The 21381-nt window shown below is 55.9% G+C and overlaps 1 protein-coding gene across 1 annotated transcript in view; it reads right to left on the reverse strand.

Annotated features, from left to right (window-relative positions):
- The window catches only part of LOC123426165 (probable polyribonucleotide nucleotidyltransferase 1, chloroplastic), a 47109-nt gene that overhangs the window by 13038 nt on the left and 12690 nt on the right, over positions 1-21381 (reverse strand). The window contains exons 8-13 of the mRNA XM_045109938.1: positions 15111-15167; positions 14384-14497; positions 6115-6375; positions 5849-5923; positions 4817-4930; positions 4138-4230 (exon numbers count right to left, since the gene is read on the reverse strand). Coding sequence (XP_044965873.1) covers positions 4138-4230; positions 4817-4930; positions 5849-5923; positions 6115-6375; positions 14384-14497; positions 15111-15167 — 714 coding nt within the window. The remainder of the gene's footprint in view (positions 1-4137; positions 4231-4816; positions 4931-5848; positions 5924-6114; positions 6376-14383; positions 14498-15110; positions 15168-21381) is intronic.

Genomic DNA, 21381 nt, shown 5'->3' on the forward strand with positions numbered 1-21381 from the left:
GGTCGCGCCTCGATCCTTCCACCGACTCACCCCGGCCGAGCAGCTCGAGAGCCGTCGCCAGGGGCTTTGTTATAACTGTGACGAGCCGTACGTCCCAGGCCATGTATGCCGCGCCTCTTCTACTTGGAGGCGGCCGACTACGTCGAGGAGGACACCACCACCGACGGGCCCGGCGACATGCCCGGCCCAGTTGCGGTTGACGCCGCCCCGGCGCCCGCGTCGGCAACGGCTCTCGTGGTATCCCTCGACGCACTCACGGGCATCCGAGACGAGCGGACTATGCTCTTGCCGGTGATGATCAACGGCGAGCGCCTGGTGGCCCTCCTGGATACGGGGTCCACACATAACTTCCTACCCGAGTCGACGATGCGCCGCCTAGCGCTCCAGCCGACGGGCGGGGAGCAACTCCGAGTCACCGTGGCTAACGGTGACCACCTCCGGTGCCATGGGATTGCCCGGGACGTACCTGTCACCATCGGCGACGAGCACTACACCATCACGTGCGCGGGCATTGACCTGGGCTGCTTCGACTTCATCCTCGGCGTCGACTTCTTGCGGACCCTCGGCCCCATTCTCTGGGATTTCGACGCCATGACGATGACTTTCTGGCACCTGGGTCGCCGCATCCAGTGGACGGGCGTGGGTAGCGCCTCTCCAGCGACACCGCAGCTTCAGCTGGCAGCGACTGACACAGGGCCTGAGCACCCCCTGTTGGATCGTCTCTTCCAGCAGCACCACGACCTCTTCGACGAGCCTCAAGGCCTTCCACCAGCCCGGGCGTATGACCACTGCATTCATCTCCTGCCGGGATCGGCGCCGGTTGCGGTGCGCCCCTACCGCTACCCCCAGTTGCAGAAGGACGAGCTAGAGCGGCAGTGCGCACTCATGCTCGCTTTGGGCATTATCCGGATCTCCACATCGCCATTTTCGGCATCGGTCCTCCTCGTCCGCAAGTCGGACGACACGTGGCGCTTCAGCATCGACTACCGTGCCCTGAACACTCTAACGCTCAAGGACAAATTTCCTATCCCAGTCGTTGATGAGCTTTTGGATGAGCTACATGGGGCGCGCTTCTTCACCAAGTTCAACCTCCGTTCGAGCTACCACCAGGTGCGGATGCATCCGGACGATATCGCGAAGACGGCGTTTCGGACTCATCAGGGCCACTTTGAGTTCTTGGTGATGCCTTTTGGCCTCTCCAACGCTCCGGCAACCTTTCAGGCCTTGATGAACGACGTCCTCCGCCCTACTTGCGTCGGTTTGTACTCGTGTTCTTTGATGACATTCTTATCTACAGCGCTTCTTGGGCAGAGCACCTTCAGCACGTCGCCATCGTCTTCAACGAGCTTCGAGCGCATCATCTTCATCTTAAGCGCTCGAAGTGCTCGTTCGGCACACCTTCAGTCGCCTACCTCGGCCATGTCATCTCGGCCGAGGGTGTGGCTATGGACGCCGACAAGGTGGCGGCGGTCGCGGCCTGGCCGACACCCCACTCGCCACGGGCTCTCCGCGGTTTCCTGGGCCTCGCAGGGTACTACCGGAAATTTATCCAGGAGTTTGGCCTCATCGCGTCCCCGCTCACGCGTCTGTTACGACGCGACGCCTTCGCCTGGGATGTGGAGGCCACGGAGGCGTTCGAGGCCCTCAAGAAGGCCCTCACGACGGGTCCCGTACTTCAGATGCCCGATTTCGACCAGCCATTCATGGTGGACTGCGACGCCTCCGGTGTGGGGTTCGGTGCCGTCCTTCATCAGGGAGACGGACCGATTGCATTCTTCAGCAGGCCTTTTGCCGCGCGCCATCATAAGCTCGCGGCCTATGAGAGGGAGCTCATTGGCTTGGTGCAGGACGTACGCCACTGGCGCCCGTATCTTTGGGGGAGGTCGTTCCGGATTCGCACGGATCACTACAGCCGCAAATTCTTATTGGATCAAAGGTTGTCCACCATTCCCCAGCACAAGTGGATCAGCAAGCTTTTTGGCTTTGACTTCACCGTGGATTATCGTCCGGGTCACCTTAACACCGTGGCCGACCCCCTATCCCGCCGCGACGCCGACCACGCCTCGGACACCGGCGACTCCGACGGGGTGGCTCTGTGAATCCGCTCGGGGCCCTCCTTCGACCTCCTTGGCGACATCCGCCGGGCCACCTCCGACGCACCGGACGCTCAACTTCTTCGGCAGCGCCTCACAGCCGGCGACCTGGCCGAGCCGTGGCGCTTGGCGGATGGGTTGCTTCTACATGGGCGTCGCCTCTTTGTGCCGGATCACGGCGATCTGCGTCACCAGGTCCTGCTGCTGGCCCACTCGGCGGGACACGAGGGTGTGCAGAAGACCCTCCATCGTCTCCGCGCTGATTTCTACATCCCCGGTGATCGGGCCTTGGTCCGAGACTAGGTGCGGTCTTGTGTTACCTGCCAGCGTAACAAGACGGAGACACTACGTCTGGCTGGGCTGTTGCAGCCCTTGGAGGTGCCCTCTCAAGTCTGGGCCGTTATCTCCATGGACTTCATCAAGGGCCTTCCAAAGGTGGGCGGCAAGTCTGTTATCCTCACGGTGGTCGACCGCTTCTCCAAGTACGCCCACTTCATCGCGCTCGGCCATCCCTACACGGCCGCCTCTGTGGCTCGTGCCTTCTTCGACGGAATTGTCCGTCTCCACGGGTTTCCGGCTTCGATCGTCAGCGACCGGGACCCGGTGTTCACGGGGCATGTCTGGCATGATCTCTTCCGCCTGGCGGGCGTGAAGCTCCGCATGAGTACGGCCTTCCATCCTCAGACGGACGGCCAGTCCGAGGTGGTGAACAAGGTGATCGCCATGTATTTACGTTGTGTTACAGGTGACCGTCCACGTGCATGGATGGATTGGCTGGCATGGGCGGAGTACTGCTACAACACCTCTTATCACTCCGCCCTGCGAGCCACGCCGTTCGAGGTGGTTTATGGCCGACCGCCCCCGCCTATCCTGCCGGTTGACCCTGAGACAGCGCGGACTGAGGCGGCGGGCGACCTGCTTCGCAGCCGGGACGAGATGCTTGCAGAGGTGCGTCAACACCTTCTCTAGGCTCGGCAGCTGTCCAAGCGGTACTACGACGATCATCACCGCGACATAGAGTTTGCGGTGGGTGACTGGGTGTGGCTACGCCTCCTTCACCGCTCCACGCAGTCCCTTGACCCTCGTGCGAAGCGCAAGTTGGGCCCGCGCTACGTCGAGCCATTTTCCGTGCTGGAGCGCATCGGCAAGGTGGCCTACCATCTTCAGCTTCCGGCCGGTACTCGCATCCACGACGTCTTCCATGTGGGGCTCCTGAAGCCTTTCCGTGGGGAGCCACCGGCGGCAATGCCGGCACTACCCCCGACTTCCGACGGGCGACTTCTTTCCGGGCCAGCAAAGGTGTTGCAGGCCCAACTACGTCGCGTCGCGGGGTGTGGTACCTGTTGATCCAGTGGGAAGGCCTTCCTGAGGAGGATGCGACGTGGGAGCAGCGTGACGACTTCACTCAACACTATCCAGACTTCCAGCTCGAGGACGAGTTGTTTGCGCAGGCAGGGAGAGATGTTATGACCGGTACGACGTACCAACGGAGGAGGCCCAATGGGCAGGGTTAGTACGGGCTTAGCCCAAGTTATCTTAGCTATCTTAGAGTCCAAGTTATATTAGAGTCCCAGTTATCTTAGTTATGTTAGAGTCCAAGTTATTGAGATTATATAAACAGATGTAAACAGTTATTTTGGAATTAAGCAATAAGACAATTCTATTGCCCGGCTCCCAGAGGAGCCGGAACCCTAACCCTAGCCACCGCCTCCTCTACTCGCCGCCGCCTCCTCCCTACGCCGAGATGGCGCCGTAGCGCCGGCCGCGGCGCCCTCTCTCCTCCAACCTCCCTCCTACCCTTATAACCTAAGGCAGAGGGCCGGTAGAACCCTAGTTTCTACCACGTGGACTATGTTGTGATCTTACTGCTTCATTTAATAAAATGAGGCAGGGGGGGCAACCCCTTTCATTCAAAAAAAGCATTACAAATCTAATTTCTATTCCGTGGAACTATATGAGAAACAATAGATGAAGATTTTTGAACTCTGGATAGTAACTGGCCAAGCAAGATGATATATCATCAACCAACATTCATATCGCGTACCTGAAGATAGAAACTCTTTGATTCCTCGGTGTCAACAAGGGTGTCAATTCTTTGTGCCATCTGATAGTCACCTAAAGTGACCACAGCCAGTGCCTGCATGTTCAAATAAGAAACGTTAAAAAACATGTGCATTTATTTATTTTTATTTTTAACAAATACAGATTTTAGAGGTTATATGTTCAACACTACTTCAACTCAAGCAAAACCTGTCTGTTATAAGAGAAAACAGTATAGTGACACATGCAGCTACATTTCTTGTTCTTGTGAAATTCTGACTAGTATGCTGAGTAAATGTCTACACTCATAAGTCACAAAATTGCAATAAATTGCTATACAAATTGAAATACTCCGCAAAAACTATTAGATCTACATGAAGTGACAACAAGTATTGACTGCAATAAGAAATCAATTTGTGGTTCATACAATACCACATTATATGAATAAAATATACATGCAAGATCCCGAAAGCAGCAGGATGGATCAAATAAGACTAGTGACACGATTATGAAACAAAAGCGTAGTTCCACCATTGCATTATAAGAAGAGAGTTGCCCGGTTAGTTTGAGGATTAGTGAGACAATAGCAACAGCATCATATGCAAGAAGAAAACGATACCAAAAGGTTATGTTGTGAGGAATATCAGTTGCATTAGACTGTCAAATTAAGTGTATTACCTTACCTGTGTTTCTCCCCTTGTGAACAGTGCACTACCATGTGCCCGTGGAAGAATTCCACATTGAGAATTAATGGGGCGAAGCTCACAGGCACTCCGTCCATCGCTTCGCTTTTCACCCTGAAGTTTGAGCACATTCAGGAAAGATAAGAATAAAAATAGCATATAGCACAGAAAGCTTTAAGTAGGAAGTCTGTCGATCGTAAAAAAACATTGGCTAAACGGGAAGGATCCCTCCTTTAACTGTCTGCTGTTAGATAGAAGTGACACCTCTCCGCAAATTAAGATAGCACCCAAACTGAATCCGCATAGCGGACTTGAACACGGGTGGGCGGATTCAGCACCTTGAACTCCAGCGACTGAGCTAGCGCTCAGTTCTCAGTCTATTGGTCCAAGTAAAAGTCTTAAAAGGTAATGTGTTCCAAAAACTAAACCTGTAACTATTAAATCAAACTATTAATGGATAGAGGCCATGCCCCACAGGCATTGCTGTGGTGCAGCAGCCCTATTCTATACATAGACAGTCTCTACTACTGTCATGCAACTAACCCATTTTCCCATAACAGCTGTGCCTCCTACCAGGCACAACTATATTTTCAACATTTCTTATGGGAAGTCAACTGCAGGGGATTATAATATGATCATATTTCATATTTGTACTTCTGCCTGTACTATCATGCAACATTCATGAAATCATTTTCAAGGAGTATGAAAGAAACTATGAATTGTCTTAGTGATCCAAATGTCACACTACAAGAAAGCCAGCCCTTTTAAGTAGAACTAGATTTTATCTGATTTTCTAATTCTTATGCAGTACTGTGCCCATAATGTATTTCTTAGTTCTGACTACCTAGACATCGCCTTGACTTTGAAGATTATCATTCTTTGTATCTGATTATTCACCATGACTGAATTCCCAGATTACAATCTGCTATAGCATTGCGAAGTTGCAAACAGGAAGGCAATATGCAAGTGAAAACTTCCTACCCAACAAATGCTGTAATAGATATAACAAGGCATCCTAGCAATAACATTTACCTCTACAATCCGCCTTCGCAGATATTTGGATGAAACTTCCTTGAAGACTAACTTGACATCAACTTCTGAGAATAACTACACAGAAGAAATAGTGTAGATCAGTAAAAGCAACAGATAATCAATTGTGCATGAGATGGATGATAAGCTAAAAACAGTGCCACAGAAAACAACAAACAGAATTTCGAGATCGCTCCAATAAGATGATATTTAGGGAGGGGAGGGGGACTGTAGCACATATTCAATGAGAACAGAATAATGACCATCACCTGACGGCGGGGCTTTCTCGACACTGGCTTGATGTGAACATCACCTTCATCCACTTCACCATCCTCTATAACTTCGTCCTCATCTTCCTCCTCGACAATATCAGCTAAATTTTCAATGGTTCCAGATAACTCATCTTTGGACACATAACCCTGCTCTGAAAGAATCATTATTACTTTCTCCTCCAATGCTGAAAGAGCTTTTCTACGGAGAATTTTTTCTTTTATTTGCAATGCCTTCACCAACTCCTCTCCAGAAAGATCCTGCAAACAATTAGCAGTTGAAATCAGCAATGAGTGCATACAAGACGTAGAGTATGATACACTTAGCTTAAAAATAATATGAAAAGAAAGCGGATTAAATGACAATGGAAAAATACTGTCGTGGGAACAAACATTTCTATCCAGCACAGCTAATTTAGCACTGGCACCCTTGGGAGGCTAAAAATCTTGAAGGCATAAGTAGATACAATTCAGCACAGAATAGAAGACCAGGGTAGATGCGCACGTAGCCTGAAGTAAGCTATACAATTAAAGAGGACATATGTAAAATCCAATGAATAAAATAGCGCGCTATGAAAAAATAGCATGACCCTTAAAATATGCTATTAATGTGCTATATCGCGCGAGACATTGTACATCGATTTATTTAGCGAGGCATTGTTCAGAACGCTATCTGAACATCAAAGAGTGCGATCAGAGAGTACTCCCTCCATCTAGGAGGCGAGATCGCATCTGACCCTCCCACGTCGCTCCCGTGGGCGACGGGGAGGGCTCCCCAGCCACCACCTCCAGCAGCCTCCTCTCCCTCCCTCCTTCCTCGCCGCCGCCTAAGGACGCGGCCGGGCAAAGCCTGGACAGCGCCGCCGATCCGGTCGGCGTATGCGGTGGCGGGGATTTCCCTTCTCCTCGTTCGATATCGTGCGGCGCGGAACGGCGTCTTCGGCCACGGCGTCATGCGGATCCAAGGCACGGCGGCGCAGCAGCTCCCGGCGGCGCCGCGTGGTGGCGCGGGTGGAGATTGACTGGGCGTGGCGTGTGGTCGGCTGGACGTGGCTAGAAGATGAAGGTGGAGGTGGACGTGGCCGGTGGCGGTGGCAGCGGCGGCGTTCAGCCCGGGTCCGGTCTTGGCGATGGCGACGGCGACGGCTAACCCGGATCCGACCATTGTGGTGGCGGCGTCCCCTCCGCTGGGGATGACGGGCCCAGGTGGTGGGTCTTTGTGGCGGCACCGGTGACGGCGGATCTTGGGATCCCGTGACCGGGCTCGTCGCAGGATTAGGTACTGGCTGCAAGTTGGGGAGACATAGTTGCCGGTGAAAACCGAGCCGACGGCGGACGATGGCGGCGTTCTACGCTGTTACCTTGATGAAGGCTTCGTCCTGTAACTACTGTCGATCCACTCGTGCTGCTCCAGGGGAAACCCTAGGATCTGGTTTTCCAGATCGGACGATGGCGGCATTGCGGTGTCCTTCCTCTCTAGGGAGCATCGTTTGTGGAGCAGCGCTGGAAGACAGAGGCAGGAGGTGGAGCGTCTTCGTCCTGCACGGAGTTTCAATGGTGATGTCAGGTCATGCCTGGCCGACAGGTGCTACGCTTTGTCATGCCTGTTTGGCAGGTGCTACGCACGACAGATCTTACAGAGTCTTCGCATCTTGATGGATGAGCGCAGGGAGGTCGATCCACTCGTGCTGCTCCAGGGGAAACCCTAGGATCTGGTTTTCCAGATCGGAAGATGGCGGCATTGCGGTGTCGTTCCTCTCTAGGGAGCATCGTTTGTGGAGAAGCGCTGGAAGACAGAGGCAGGAGGTGGAGCGTCTTCGTCCTGCATAGAGCTTCGGTGGTGATGTCAGGTCATGCCTGGCTGACAGGTGCTACGCTTTGTCATGCATGTTCGGCAGGTGCTACGCATGACAAATCTTACAGAGTCTTCGAGTCTGAATGGATGAGCGCAGGGAGGTGGCACCGTTGGGCGCCGTGGTAGCGTCGACGGATGGCCGGACTAGCATGGATGATGCGGATTTCTCTCCTGAAGATGGGTCAGCGGTTCGATGATGATGTCGGCTTCTAAAACGTGTGTGTGTGGTGTACGCTTTAGGTCTGCTGCACAACGACACCGGTTTTAGATATGGGGAGTAAGAGCACTCCACATTATCGCGTTTTGTAGGTGTGAGTGGGGGCTCGGGTGGCTTGATGTATGTTCTTGTCAGACCTTTGTTGAATAAGTAATAAAGACGGTTGTATGCATCGATTGATGCAGAGGCCGGGGGTCTTAACCTCCTTTTCCAAAAAATTGTTCAGAACGCTATAGTGCGCTCTTAGCGACGCTAGAGCGCGCTATTTTTTCCATTGGTAAGATCTGAACACCATAAAAAAACCTCGGCCCACCTAACAATTTTACAGCCTGTAGGAAGAATCTGAGACAACAGCAATACTTGATGGATAAGTCTATGTACTATGGTCTTTGTGGGGCTGCAGCACATAGTCCTTTGTGGGGCTGCAGCACATTATCCTTGTGGCTGTTAGGATAGAATCCTTGACCATCAAGGACTGGCAGTTAGGATAGCATCTTAGACTAGCATCTTAGCAGCATCTTAGACTAGCATCTTAGCATATGCTTGGCTGGCTAGCAGCCTATAAATATGTATCTCCAACCCCTCAGGTTGGCATGGCATTGTGTGAGAAATAAACCAACGAAAATTGTCCCAACTCTCCTAGTGTCATCCACAACTATCAATGCTCAAGCTGAAAGGTCTAACAAGTGGTATCAAAGCCTCGTTATCTTGTACCCTGAGCATTTCCTGCTCACCTCTCTCACCGGGAGCTAAGCAGCCTAAGCCGGTAGCAGCAGCTGCTCCGACTGCCCCTAGTTACCTCCCTCCCTCCGGACTGTCGAGCAGCAGCAGCTCGTCAGCAACAGCCTCCTCTTCACGCAACAGCCCCCCTGCAGCGAGCCATGTCTGCAGGTCGCTCTCAGCACACGGCTACCTCGAGCATACGGCGCCGGCAGGAGGCCGAGCGCGCCGTGGCAGAGGAGCGTGAGCGAGCAGCTGTAGCAGCAGCTGCTGCGGCAGCAAGGGTGTCGAGGCTGGCTGCAGCGGAGCTAGCAGCAGCCAGAGCAGAGGTAGAAGCAGCCAGGGCGGAGATAGAAGCAGCAGCAGCAGCGGAGGCAACACGTGAGGCTACAGCGGATGCCAAGGCACTCCGCGTCGGCTCCGGCAGCTCCAACGGCTCCGCGCCTGCGGACGACGGCGCCGACGCAGACCACGCCAAAGTGGCGCAAGAGCGGACGGCGCAGTGGGCAGCCGAGCACGCCCGCGCTCCAGGTGGAGGTGCGCACGGCGACGGCGGCTGCAACGACCAGGACCGCGGCCTCTACGAGGTTCGGACTGTGGTCAGGGATGTTGGTCCCAGTGTTGGGTGGCCTACCCTCACTAAAACCAACTACGTCGAGTGGGCCGCATCATGAAGATCAGGCTCCAGGTGCGGCGGCTGTGGGAGGCAGTCCAGGACAGCAACGTCGACCACCAAGAAGATCGACGGGCGCTGGACGCCCTCATCGCCGCAGTCCCGCCCGAGATGCAGTTCTCGCTTTCCAACAAGCGGACTGCCAAGGAGGCTTGGGACGCCATCGCCGCGGCACGCATCGGCAGCGATCGTGCTCGCAAGTCCACACTGCAGGCACTTCGTAAGGAGTGGGAGAGCCTGGCTTAAAAGCCAGGTGAGGACGTTGATGACTTTGCTCTCCGTCTCAACACTCTGCTGCAGAAGATGGTGAAGTTCGGCGATGCCACCTACACCGAGGAGGGAGCTGTCGAGAAGCTTTTCCGGTGCATTCCCGAGAAGTACAAGCAGATGGCTCGCTCGATCGAGTCTTTGCTGGACCTCTCCACGATGACGATCGAGGAGGCGATAGGTCGCCTCAAGGTCGTCGACACCGACGAGCCACAGCCGCCCTCGGGGCCCATCACCACCGGCGGGAAGCTGCTCCTAACTCGGGAGCAGTGGGATGCCAGCCTTGGTGACAAGAAGAAGGGGGAGCCTTCTTCCACGACGGGCGGCCGCAAGCGCGGCAAGCAGCGTAAGGCGCGAAGGGGCGGCAAGGCACAAGGACGTGCCGAAGGTGACGCCCGCGGAGGCGCCAAGGACGGCGTCGCTGGCAAGCCCAAGCCGGCACAGGACAACAGCTGCCACAACTGTGGCCGGCTTGGCCATTGGGCCAATGAGTGTCGACAACCACGACAAGGCCAGGCTCACGTCGCACAGGCAGAGGAGGAGACGACTCTGTTCATGGCGCATGCAAGCATCGAGCTACCTTCAGCGACACCAGTCGCAAAAGCTCTCCTCCACGTCGACGAGCCAAAAGCACACGCTCTTCTCGGCGATGGCTCCGGAAAGGACAAGACTGCGGGGTGGTGCCTCGATACCGGCACCACCCACCACATGACCGGTCGAAGGGAATTCTTCGCCGAGCTCGACTCCGACGCGCGAGGCTCCGTCAAGTTTGGGGATGCCTCAGCTGTGGAAATTAAGGGCGTCGGCTCCGTCATCTTCACCACCAAGACGGGAGAGCACCGGCTGCTCACCGGTGTCTACTACATCCCCACGCTAAGGAACTCCATCATCAGCTTGGGACAGCTGGATGAGAACGGCTCATGCGTGCTGATTGAGCATGGGGTCCTACGCATCTGGGATCGCCAGCGTCGCCTTCTCGCCAAGGTACCCAGAGGTGAAAATCGACTCTACGTCCTTGATGTGCAGGTGGCACAACCGGTCTGTCTCGCTGTCCGTTGGGACGACGAGGCGTGGCAATGGCATGAGCGCTTTGGGCACCTTCGTTTTGAGGCCCTGAAGCATCTAAGTGCCAAGGAGATGGTGCGAGGCCTGCCATGCCTCGACCATGTGGAGCAGTTCTGCGACATCTGTGTGCTGACGAAGCAGAGACGACTCCCCTTTCCCCAGCAAGCGAGTTTTCGGGCCAAGGAGAGGCTGGAGCTCGTGCACGGAGATCTGTGCGGCCCGGTGACGCCAGCCACACCAGGAGGTCGACGCTACTTCCTGCTGCTCGTCGATGACCTCTCTCGCTACATGTGGGTGATGGTCCTCGGCAGTAAGGGAGAGGCGGCGGACGCCATCAGGCGCGCGCAGGTTGCTATGGAGGCGGAGAGCGGCCGCAAACTGCGCGTGTTGCGCACTGACAACGGCGGCGAATTCACGGCGGCTGAATTCGCGTCGTACTGCGCTGATGAGGGCATCCAGCGCCACTACTCCGCGCCGTACAGCCCGCAGCAAAACGGCGTCGTCGAGCGGCGCAACCAGACGGTTGTGGGGATGGCTCGGGCTCTCCTCAAGCAGAGAGGGATGCCGGCTGTTTTCTGGGGAGAGGCGGTGCTAACGGCCGTCTACATCCTCAACCGCTCGCCTACTAAGGCACTCGACGGCAGGACGCCGTACGAGGCCTGGCATGGGCGGAAGCCGGCGGTCTCCCACTTGCGGGTCTTTGGCTGCCTTGCGTTCGCCAAAGAGCTCGGCCACATCGGCAAGCTCGACGACAGGAGTACTCCGGGAGTCTTCATCGGCTATGCGGAGGGCTCAAAGGCCTACCGCATCCTCGATCCAGAGACACAGCGTGTGCGCACGGCGCAAGACGTCGTGTTCAACGAAGGGCGAGGGTGGAAATGGGACAAGGCGGTGGACGACGGCTCGACGCCGACGTATGACGACTTCATTGTCGAGTACGTCCACTTCAAGGGAGCTGGGGGAGCAAGCAGCTCCTCTCCGCCGAGCACGTCTACCCCAGCCCCCAAAACTACATCGACTTCGGTACCTGCTACGCCGACGGCACCACAACCGGCGACGCCGCATACTCCAGCCCCGGCAGTCACCACTCCGGGCTCGTCTTCATCAGCACCAGCTCACGCAGAGCACAACCCGATGAAGTTCGCTTCCCCGCTCACTCACGACGAGGAGCGCATCGACGCGTATCATAGCGGCGAACAGCTGCGGTATCGTACGATGGACAATCTACTCGGCGACCAGCCGGTGCCGGGACTGGTGCCACGCGACCTGGAGGCGCAGCTACAACTCGCGTGTGAGGACGGCGAACCTCGGTCCTTTGCAGAGGCTGGGAGAGACGCGGCATGGCGCGCCGCGATGCAGTTGGAGATGGATGCGGTCGAGCAGAACCGCACCTGGGAGCTCGCTGACCTCCCTCGTGGTCACCGCGCAATCACCCTTAAGTGGGTGTTCAAGCTGAAGAGGGATGGAGCCGGCGCCATCATCAAGCACAAGGCTCGCTTGGTGGCCCGAGGCTTCTTGCAGCAGGAAGGAGTCGACTTCGACGACGCTTTTGCTCCCGTGGCACGGATGGAGTCCGTGCGACTTCTCCTTGCGCTAGCTGCCCAGGAGGGCTGGCGTGTCCATCACATGGATGTCAAGTCGGCATTCCTCAACGGCGACTTGAAGGAGGAAGTCTATGTGCATCAGCCACCGGGATTTGCGATCCCCGGCCAGGAGGGCAAGGTACTCCGCCTGCGTAAGGCTCTCTACGGCCTACGGCAGGCACCTAGGGCGTGGAACGCCAAGCTAGACTCCACGCTAAAGAAGATGGGCTTCGAGCAAAGCCCGCATGAGGCGGCCGTCTACCGACGGGGCAGTGGAGGAAATGCCCTGCTGGTGGGCGTCTATGTTGACGACTTGGTGATCACCGGCATCAAAGATGCAGAGGTGGCGGCGTTCAAGGAAGACATGAAGGCCACCTTCCAGATGAGTGATCTGGGGCTCCTCTCCTTCTATCTAGGGATCGAGGTGCACCAGGATCACTCCGGGATCGCGCTTCGACAGTCCGCCTACGCCAAGCGCATCGTTGAGCTAGCTGGGCTCACCGACTGCCACCCAGCTCTCACTCCGATGGAGGAGAGGCTGAAACTGAGCCGCGACAGCACGACGGAGAAAGTGGACGCTACGCAGTACCGACGCCTTGTGGGGGGCCTTCGCTACCTCGCCCACACACGGCCGGACTTGGCATTCTCCGTGGGCTATGTTAGTCGGTTCATGGAGCGACCGACGTCGGAGCACCAGCAGGCAGTGAAGAGGATCGTCCGCTACGTGGCAGGGACACTCGACCACGGCCTCCACTACCCTAGGTGTCCGGGGGCGGCACACTTCGTCGGGTACAGCGACAGCGACCACGCCGGCGACATCGACACCAGCAAGAGCACGAGCGGGATCCTCTTCTTCCTCGGCAAGTGTCTCGTGAGCTGGCAATCGGTCAAGCAGCAGGTGGTGGCCCTGTCCAGCTGTGAGGCCAAGTACATAGTGGCCTCCACCGCCTGCACTCAGGCGCTCTGGCTCGCTCGACTGCTTGGTGATCTCCTCGTCCGAGACACCAGAACGGTGCAGCTCCTGGTGGACAGCAAGTCCACCCTGGCCCGGCAAAGAACCCCGTTTTCCACGAACGGAGCAAGCACATCCGACTGAGGTATCACTTCATCCGCAGCTGTTTGGAAGAAGGGAGCATCGAGGCGAGCTACATCAACACCACGGACCAACTCGCAGACCTGCTCACCAAGCCTCTTGGGAGGATCAAGTTCCTCGAACTCTGCTCCAAGATTGGGATGATTCGACTCTCCCACAAGACAACGTACAAGACTTAGGGGGAGAATGATGGATAAGTCTTTGTACTATGGTCTTTGTGGGGCTGCAGCACATAGTCCTTTGTGGGGCTGCAGCACATGGTCCTTGTGGCTGTTAGGATAGAATCCTTGACCATCAAGGACTGGCAGTTAGGATAGCATCTTAGACTAGCATCTTAGCAGCATCTTAGACTAGCATCTTAGCATATGCTTGGCTGGCTAGCAGCCTATAAATATGTATCCCCAACCCCTCAGGTTGGCATGGCATTGTGTGAGAAATAAACCAACGAAAATTGTCCCAACTCTCCTAGTGTCATCCACAACTATCAATGCTCAGGCTGAAAGGTCTAACAATACTAACAATTTAATATCAAGGAGCAGCGATTGTGCCACTAAGATGTGAAAATGATAAAACATGTCAGGAGAGAGGATAAAAAAAGGATCTGTATCGGAGATTGTTTAGACACAGCAACTCAGCAACTGCTCACTAATCACCAGCAAAACTATAAAAAAGTGGCACGGTTGCTGTTTTCATCTACTATAAGCCTATTATTAAGAACTTGAAAAGGTTGCTTATACCTACCAAAAGACAAAAGACTGTACATTTGATTTACTAAAGGGCTACAGTATGTTCATACTTCAACATGCCTGTAGAGTTCGGTGGGTGGTAAATTGATAGCCTCGACCATTTTCTTCTTCCCACAAGTCTGGACAAGAACATCAATTGCCTTGCAGATTTCTCGAATCGCCGCCTGATTTTTACTTAGGTTAGAATCACAAAAGAAGGAAAATAAATATAAAATGACCAAAAGGAGCCCTCAGAAGACAATAATGGTAAAAGTTTAATATAATTTTGGAGAACTAGTATTTATTGTAGAGGTGGGGGGAAAGAGATGGCAGTGATCATATCAGCTGAGCAGGTGTGTCTAGAGCAAAAAAGATGCGATATAAATAATTAGCAGAGAGCAGATCTTCTAAGAAAATGTTTCAAACTGAATAAACTCCTGGTTCTCTCCGTAGAGGAAGTCTTCACTAATTTGGGTTCACTGTCCTTGACCTTATATACAAGTAAAATAACAGCACCTTGCCCTTAAAAGGTAACTAGAAATTAGAGGGGCCACAGACCCCTAATCTGAAAAGCTAACATCAAGAATTTGCACAGAAAAAAGGAAAAAAGGAATCAGATATTTGAGCAATGACTTGCTGATTTCTTGCAGTTGCTGATTTCTTGCAGTTGCAATGACTACGCTATTAACTGCTAAGTGTGCTTCTTGCAATGAGATGGACATATACTTTCTCAAACTACACTGTGGGTAGTAAAAAAAATATCGAAAGAATAGCATAACGAGATGATATGAATCTAACCTGTCCCGTTTCAACAGCTTGAAGCAGCTTCTCCTCAGTGAGGAAGTTACAGAATCCCTACTAAGAATAGTCAGAACTCAAAAATACAAGCGTAATATTAACAGTAAATAATACTAAATAGGACGGTGAAATAATCAAGATAACTGAACTATCACAGAAGACAGCATGGTTCATGTTATGACCGGTATATAATATAGCTGGAGGGGGCCCACTGGCGCAGGCAGTTAAAAGGCCTGGCCCAACTATGTTATCGTATTTGCTCGGCTCCCAACAAGAGCCGGCGTCCTACACCCTAGCCGCCTCGAGTCTCTCTCGCACGCGATCACGGCGCCTCGCCGCCACCGGCTGCGCGCCTCGCCCCGCCAACCTCTCTTCCACCCATATAATCTGAGGCCTCGACCTGGTAGGGATTCGGTTCCTATCAACTTGGTATCAAGTAGCTCGAGTTCGATCATGTCATCACCTCCGCCCAAACCCAGCCTTCCGCTGCCGACCACCACCACGGCAGCCGCGCCAGCCCTGACCGGGCCGCCCCCCGAGCTCGCCTGGCCACCGCCGGTCTCCGCCACCATCGTCTTCACCCCGATGGAGATGACGGTTGCGCAGCTGGAGCTAGGGCAAGCGGTTGCGGGCATCCGCTCTCTCCTCGCGAGGCCCTATGCGCCGCGGCTGCAGGCCGACGCCTTCATCCCCACCATGGCGCCGCCACCGCATCTGTTGTCGCCTCCACCGCTGCCCCTCTCGGCCGCACGGCACCAGAACCTGCCACTCGGCGGCTTAGGGGCGACCTCGACGCAGGGCGGCCCGACGCCGCTCCCGGGGGTACCCATCCAGGAGGTGCCGTTTCCCCCGTCGCGATCTCTAATGCCCGCCGGGCTCGCTGGGCCGGTCTACACGTCGGCCCCGGGCCAACCATCCCTCCCGCCACCACCCGCGGTGCACTCGGCCGGGCCGCTCGACGGGCCCTTCGAAACTGCGGATCTCTACGCGAGCGTGGACGGGCCCTATTCCACAGCGGTACCCTGCAGCCCGCCTACCCGGCTCCGTCGTCTTTGTTGTTCCATGCAGAGGAGACACCCACCACCGTGGGCTACGGCCAGCCACCTCTGCGCTTCTCCAAGCTGGAGTTCGCCACCTACGACGGCACCGAGGACCCCCTGAATTGGCTCAATCAATGCGACCAATTTTTCAGGGGGTAGCGCACCCTCGCGTCCGACCGCACCTGGATCGCTTCATACCATCTTCACTGTCCGCGCAGACGTGGTACTACGCCCTCGAACACGACAAGGGCGGGATGCCACCATGGGAACGATTCCGCGATCTGCGCCTCTTGCGTTTCGGGCCCCCTCCCATACGCGGGAGCAGACTCATAGAGCTTGGGCGCCTTCCATTCATGTCCATGGTGCAAGACTTCGTCGATCGCTTCCAGGCGCCGGCATGCCACGCCCTCGACAACTCGGCCCGCCAGCTGGCTGAGCTCTTCGTGGGGCGTGGGGGGGCCTACTGGACCACATCCGCGTGGACGTGAAGATGCACAGGCCACAAGACCTCCAGACGGCCATGTATTACGCCCGCGTGTTCGAGCGTCGTGCGGTAGCCATGCAGCAAGCGACGCCATCCCGGGCCACTCGACCGCCCCCTCGGGCGGCAGCTTCCGCACCGGGCCAGCCTCCCCTGGCTCCCGCACCGGCTCCGGCCATGGCTGCGACGCGCCCGTTCCACCGGCTTACTCCGGCTGAGCAATTCGAGCGCCGTCACCAAGGGCTATGCTACAACTGCGACGAGCCCTACGTGTCGGGTCACGTCTGCCCGCGCCTATTCTACTTGGAAGCTGCGGACTACATCGAGGAGGATCCCGCCGTAGCCGGGACGGGCGACCTGCCCGACCCTGTCGATGCGGCGGTCGCGCCGACACCCGCTCCTGCCACCGCCCTCGTGGTTTCCCTCCATGCCCTCGAGGGTATACGGGCGGAAAAGACTATGATGTTGCCGGTGACGATCAACAAGGAGCGTCTCCTAGCACTCCTGGATACGGGCTCCACTCATAACTTCATGCCCGAGTCGACCATGCGTCGCTCGGCGCTTCAGTCGACGGGCGGGGCAGCAGCTCCAGGTTACCGTGGCTAATGGTGATCGCCTCCACTGCCATGGGATTGCGCGACATGTCCTCATCGTCATCGGTGATGAGCACTTCGCCATCACATGCGTCGGCATTGACTTGGGCTGTTTCGACTTCATCCTCGGCGTCAACTTCTTGCGGACCCTAGGTCCCATCCTTTGGGACTTCGACGCCCTGTCGATGACCTTCTGGCGCCTAGGTCGCCGCATTCAATGGAAGGGCGAGGGTGGCGCTGCACCAGCGGCGCCCCAACCACAGCTGACGGCGGCCACCGCTGAGCCCGAGCCGCCCCTGTTGGCTCGTCTTTTGCAGCAGCACAGCGACCTCTTCGACGAACCATAGGGCCTGCCGCTCGCACGAGCCTACGACCACCGCATTCATCTCCTCCCGGGCACAGCCCCCGTCGCCGTGCGGCCATACCGCTATCCAAAACTTCAAAAGGATGAGCTGGAGCGGCAGTGCGCGCTCATGCTTGCGTTGGGCATCATCCGGATTTTGACCTCCCCATTCTCGACGCCGGTGCTCCTCGTTCGCAAGCCCGACGGCTCGTGGCGTTTCTGCATCGACTGTCATGCTCTTAACGCCAAGACATCCAAGGACAAATTTCCCATACCTACTGTGGATGAACTCCTGGATGAGCTACATGGGGCACGCTTCTTCACTAAACTCGACCTTCGTTCCGGCTACCACCAGGTTCGGATGCACCCGGACAACGTCACGAAGACGGCCCTTCGCACCCATCACGGCCACTTCGAGTTCTTGGTGATGCCTTTCGGCCTCTCCAATGCACCGGCGACACTTCAGGATTTGATGAACGACGTCCTCCGCCCCTACTTGCGGCGGTTTGTGCTCGTGTTCTTTGACAACATCCTCATCTACAGCTCCTCATGGGTCGAGCACATGCAGCACGTCGCCATCATCTTCAACAAGCTTCAGGCGCACCAGCTGCACCTCAAGCGCTCGATGTGCTCTTTTGGCACGTCATCCGTCGCCTATCTCGGCCACGTCATCTCGGCGGAGGGAGTCGCCATGGATGTCGATAAGGTCGCGGTTGTCGGCCTGGCCGATGTTGCACTCGTCATGGGCCCTCCGCGGTTTCCTGGGCCTTGTTGGCTACTAAAGGAAGTTCATCCGGGAGTTCGGCCTTATCGCCGCACCGTTCACTCGCTTGTTGCGCCGCGACGCCTTCGCCTGGGATGGGGAGGCGGCCGACGCTTTCCAGTCCCTTATGCAGGCTCTCACCACAGGTCCAGTCCTCCAGATGCCAGACTTCGATCAGCAGTTCATGGTCGACTGCGATGCCTCGGGAATGGGGTTCGGCGCCGTCCTTCACCAGGGCGTCGAGCCGCTTGCGTTCTTCAGCAGGCCGTTCGCCGCGCGTTGTCACAAGCTCGCAGCCTACGAGCGGGAGCTCATCGGCTTGGTACAGATTGTGCGCCACTGGCGGCCTTATCTATGGAGGCGCCACTTCCTGATTCGCACAGATCACTACAGCCTTAAATTTTTGCTGAACAACGCTTATCCACCGTGCTGCAACACCAATGGATCAGCAAGCTCTTCGGGTTCGACTTCAAGATTGAGTACCTGCCGGGCCGCCTCAACATTATGGCGGACGCTCTGTCCCGCCGCGACACCGACCACGACACGGACGTCATCCACATCGCGGGCGTTGCCCTCTGCATCAGCTCTGGGCCATCATTCGCCTTCTTCGACGACATACGTCGCGCCACTGCGACGGCCGCGGATGCGCAGCTCCTTCAGCAACGCCTCGTTGAGGGCGACTTGTCGGCGCCGTGGCGCCTGGACGACGGGTTACTCCTCCATGGTCGGCGCCTTTTCGTGCCGGATCACGACGATCTCCGTCACCAGGCCATCCTGCTAGCACACTCGGCCGGCCACGAGGGTGTGCAAAAGACTCTCCACGGCCTACGCGCCGATTTCTACATCCCAGGCGATCGTGCGCTGGTACGAGACTGGGTGCGGTCTTGCGTGGCGTGCCAGCGCAACAAGACGGAGACACTACAGCCGACGGGCCTGCTACAGCCCGTTGAGCTGCCATCCCAGGTCTGGGCCGACATCACCATGGACTTTATCGAGGGCCTTCCCAAGGTTGGCGGCAAGTCCGTCATCCTCACGGTGGTGGACCATTTCTCTAAGTACGCGCACTTCATCGCACTCGGCCACCCCTACACCGCCACCTCCGTCACGCATGCCTTCTTTGATGGCATTGTCCGCCTCCATAGGTTTCCGTCCTCGATCGTCAACGACCGTGACCCGGTGTTCACCGGCCATGTTTGGTGTGATCTTTTCGGATGGCAGGTGTCAAATTACGCCTCAGCACGGCGTTTCGTCCACGGACCGACGGCCAATCCGAGGTGATCAACAAGGTGATTGCTATGTACTTACGCTGTGTTACAGGTGATCGCCCACGGGCTTGGGTGGACTGGCTCTCTTGGGCGGAGTACTGCTACAACACCTCCTACCACTCCGTCCTGCGTGTCATCCCCTTCGAGGTGGTCTACGGTCGTCCTCCACCTCCCATCCTGCCGTTCCAACCTGGGACGGCTCGGACTGAGGCGGCGGGTGCCCTTCTTCGCAGCCGGGATGAGATACTTGCCGAGGTGCGCCAGCGTCTTCTCCAAGCCCAACATTTGTCCAAGAAATACTATGACGCCCACCACCGCGAGGCGGAGTTTGCAGTGGGCAACTGGTGTGGTTGCGGCTTCTCCACCGCTCTACGCAGTCACTCGACCCCCGCGCCAAGCGCAAGCTGGGTCCTCGCTATGTTGGTCCGTTCCCGGTGTTGGAATGCATCGGCACCGTCGCCTACCGCCTACAGCTGCCGTCGGGCGCTCGCATCCACGACGTCTTTCATGTGGGCTTGTTGAAGCCCTTCCGCGGTGAGCCACCGGCTGTTCCGCCAGATCTCCCACCGACCTGCGATGGCCGTCTCCTTCCTGGTCCAGCAAAGGTGTTGAAGGCCCAACAGAGCCGCGGTGTGTGGCGCCACTTGATCCAGTGACAAGGCCTTCCGGAGGAGGACGCTACTTGGGAGCCCCTTGACGAGTTCCGCAAGCACTTCCCCGACTTCCAGCGCAAGGACGAGCTGTTTGCGCAGGCGGGGAGAGATGTTATGACCGGTATACAATATAGCCGGAGGTGGCCCACTGGCGCAGGCAGTTAAAAGGCCTGGCCCAACTATCTTATCGTTATTAGGGGTTTAGCCCAATTTACCATATTTATTAGCATAGGGAGATTATATATACTCATGTAAGGACTCAGTTTTAATCAAGCAGAAGCAATCATATTTGCTCGGCTCCCAACAAGAGTCGGCGTCCTAAACCCTAGCCGCCTCGAGTCTCTCTCGCGCGCGATCACGGCGCCTTGCCGCCGCCGACCGCGCGCCTCGCCCCGCCAACCTCTCTTCCACCCATATAATCTGAGGCCTCGGCCTGGTAGGGATTCAGTTCCTGTCAGTTCACCTAAATTGATATATCTTCAGAATCAAGAGCAGAGAAGCATAACAAAAATAGTATAAAGGGTATGGTAGCTACCCATGTAAATCCTGAGTCTTCATTTACTGTTTAGTTTTAAAAATCTGTCATGTGGGGGGCGACCTACGGGAGGCCCAAGCCCAAGTCCTAGCCAGCTGGTTAGGGGTGTGCCAAAGTTCAGTTAGAGTCTAAATAAGGTAGAGAGTCTAAATAAGGTAGTAAGATTGGAGATAGGAGTGTTTTGTCCTCTAGAAGGTTTTCCCTACTATCTTCAAATCTGTAGGAGTCGGCTTATATTTCTTTTAAGTTGGCTTAGCCTCCAAGTTGTATTGTGATATATATATATATAGCACCCCTGGACGTGGAATAAAGCAAGCAGAAACTTATCAATCTATTTTCTCATCTCCTTGCTCCTGTGCCCTGGCGCCCCACCTCATCTTCTCTTCCTTGCGATTGGTCGGTGCAGTTACCGGCCGTGCCCTCCAACCTCCCACAACTACTACCTCAGATCACTTCCATCCCCTCCTATCCAAGTAGCCCGTGACAAAATCATGTAAATATTTACTAATGAGCGTGCTTGGTTAAGTTAACCTGGAGTCTTCATTTAAATGGATTAAATCTGGACACTTATCCGCAATTTTGTACAGTTTGAATTAAA

Source organism: Hordeum vulgare, chromosome 2H (genome assembly GCF_904849725.1).
Source record: "Hordeum vulgare subsp. vulgare chromosome 2H, MorexV3_pseudomolecules_assembly, whole genome shotgun sequence".
Classification (NCBI taxonomy): Eukaryota; Viridiplantae; Streptophyta; class Magnoliopsida; order Poales; family Poaceae; genus Hordeum; species Hordeum vulgare.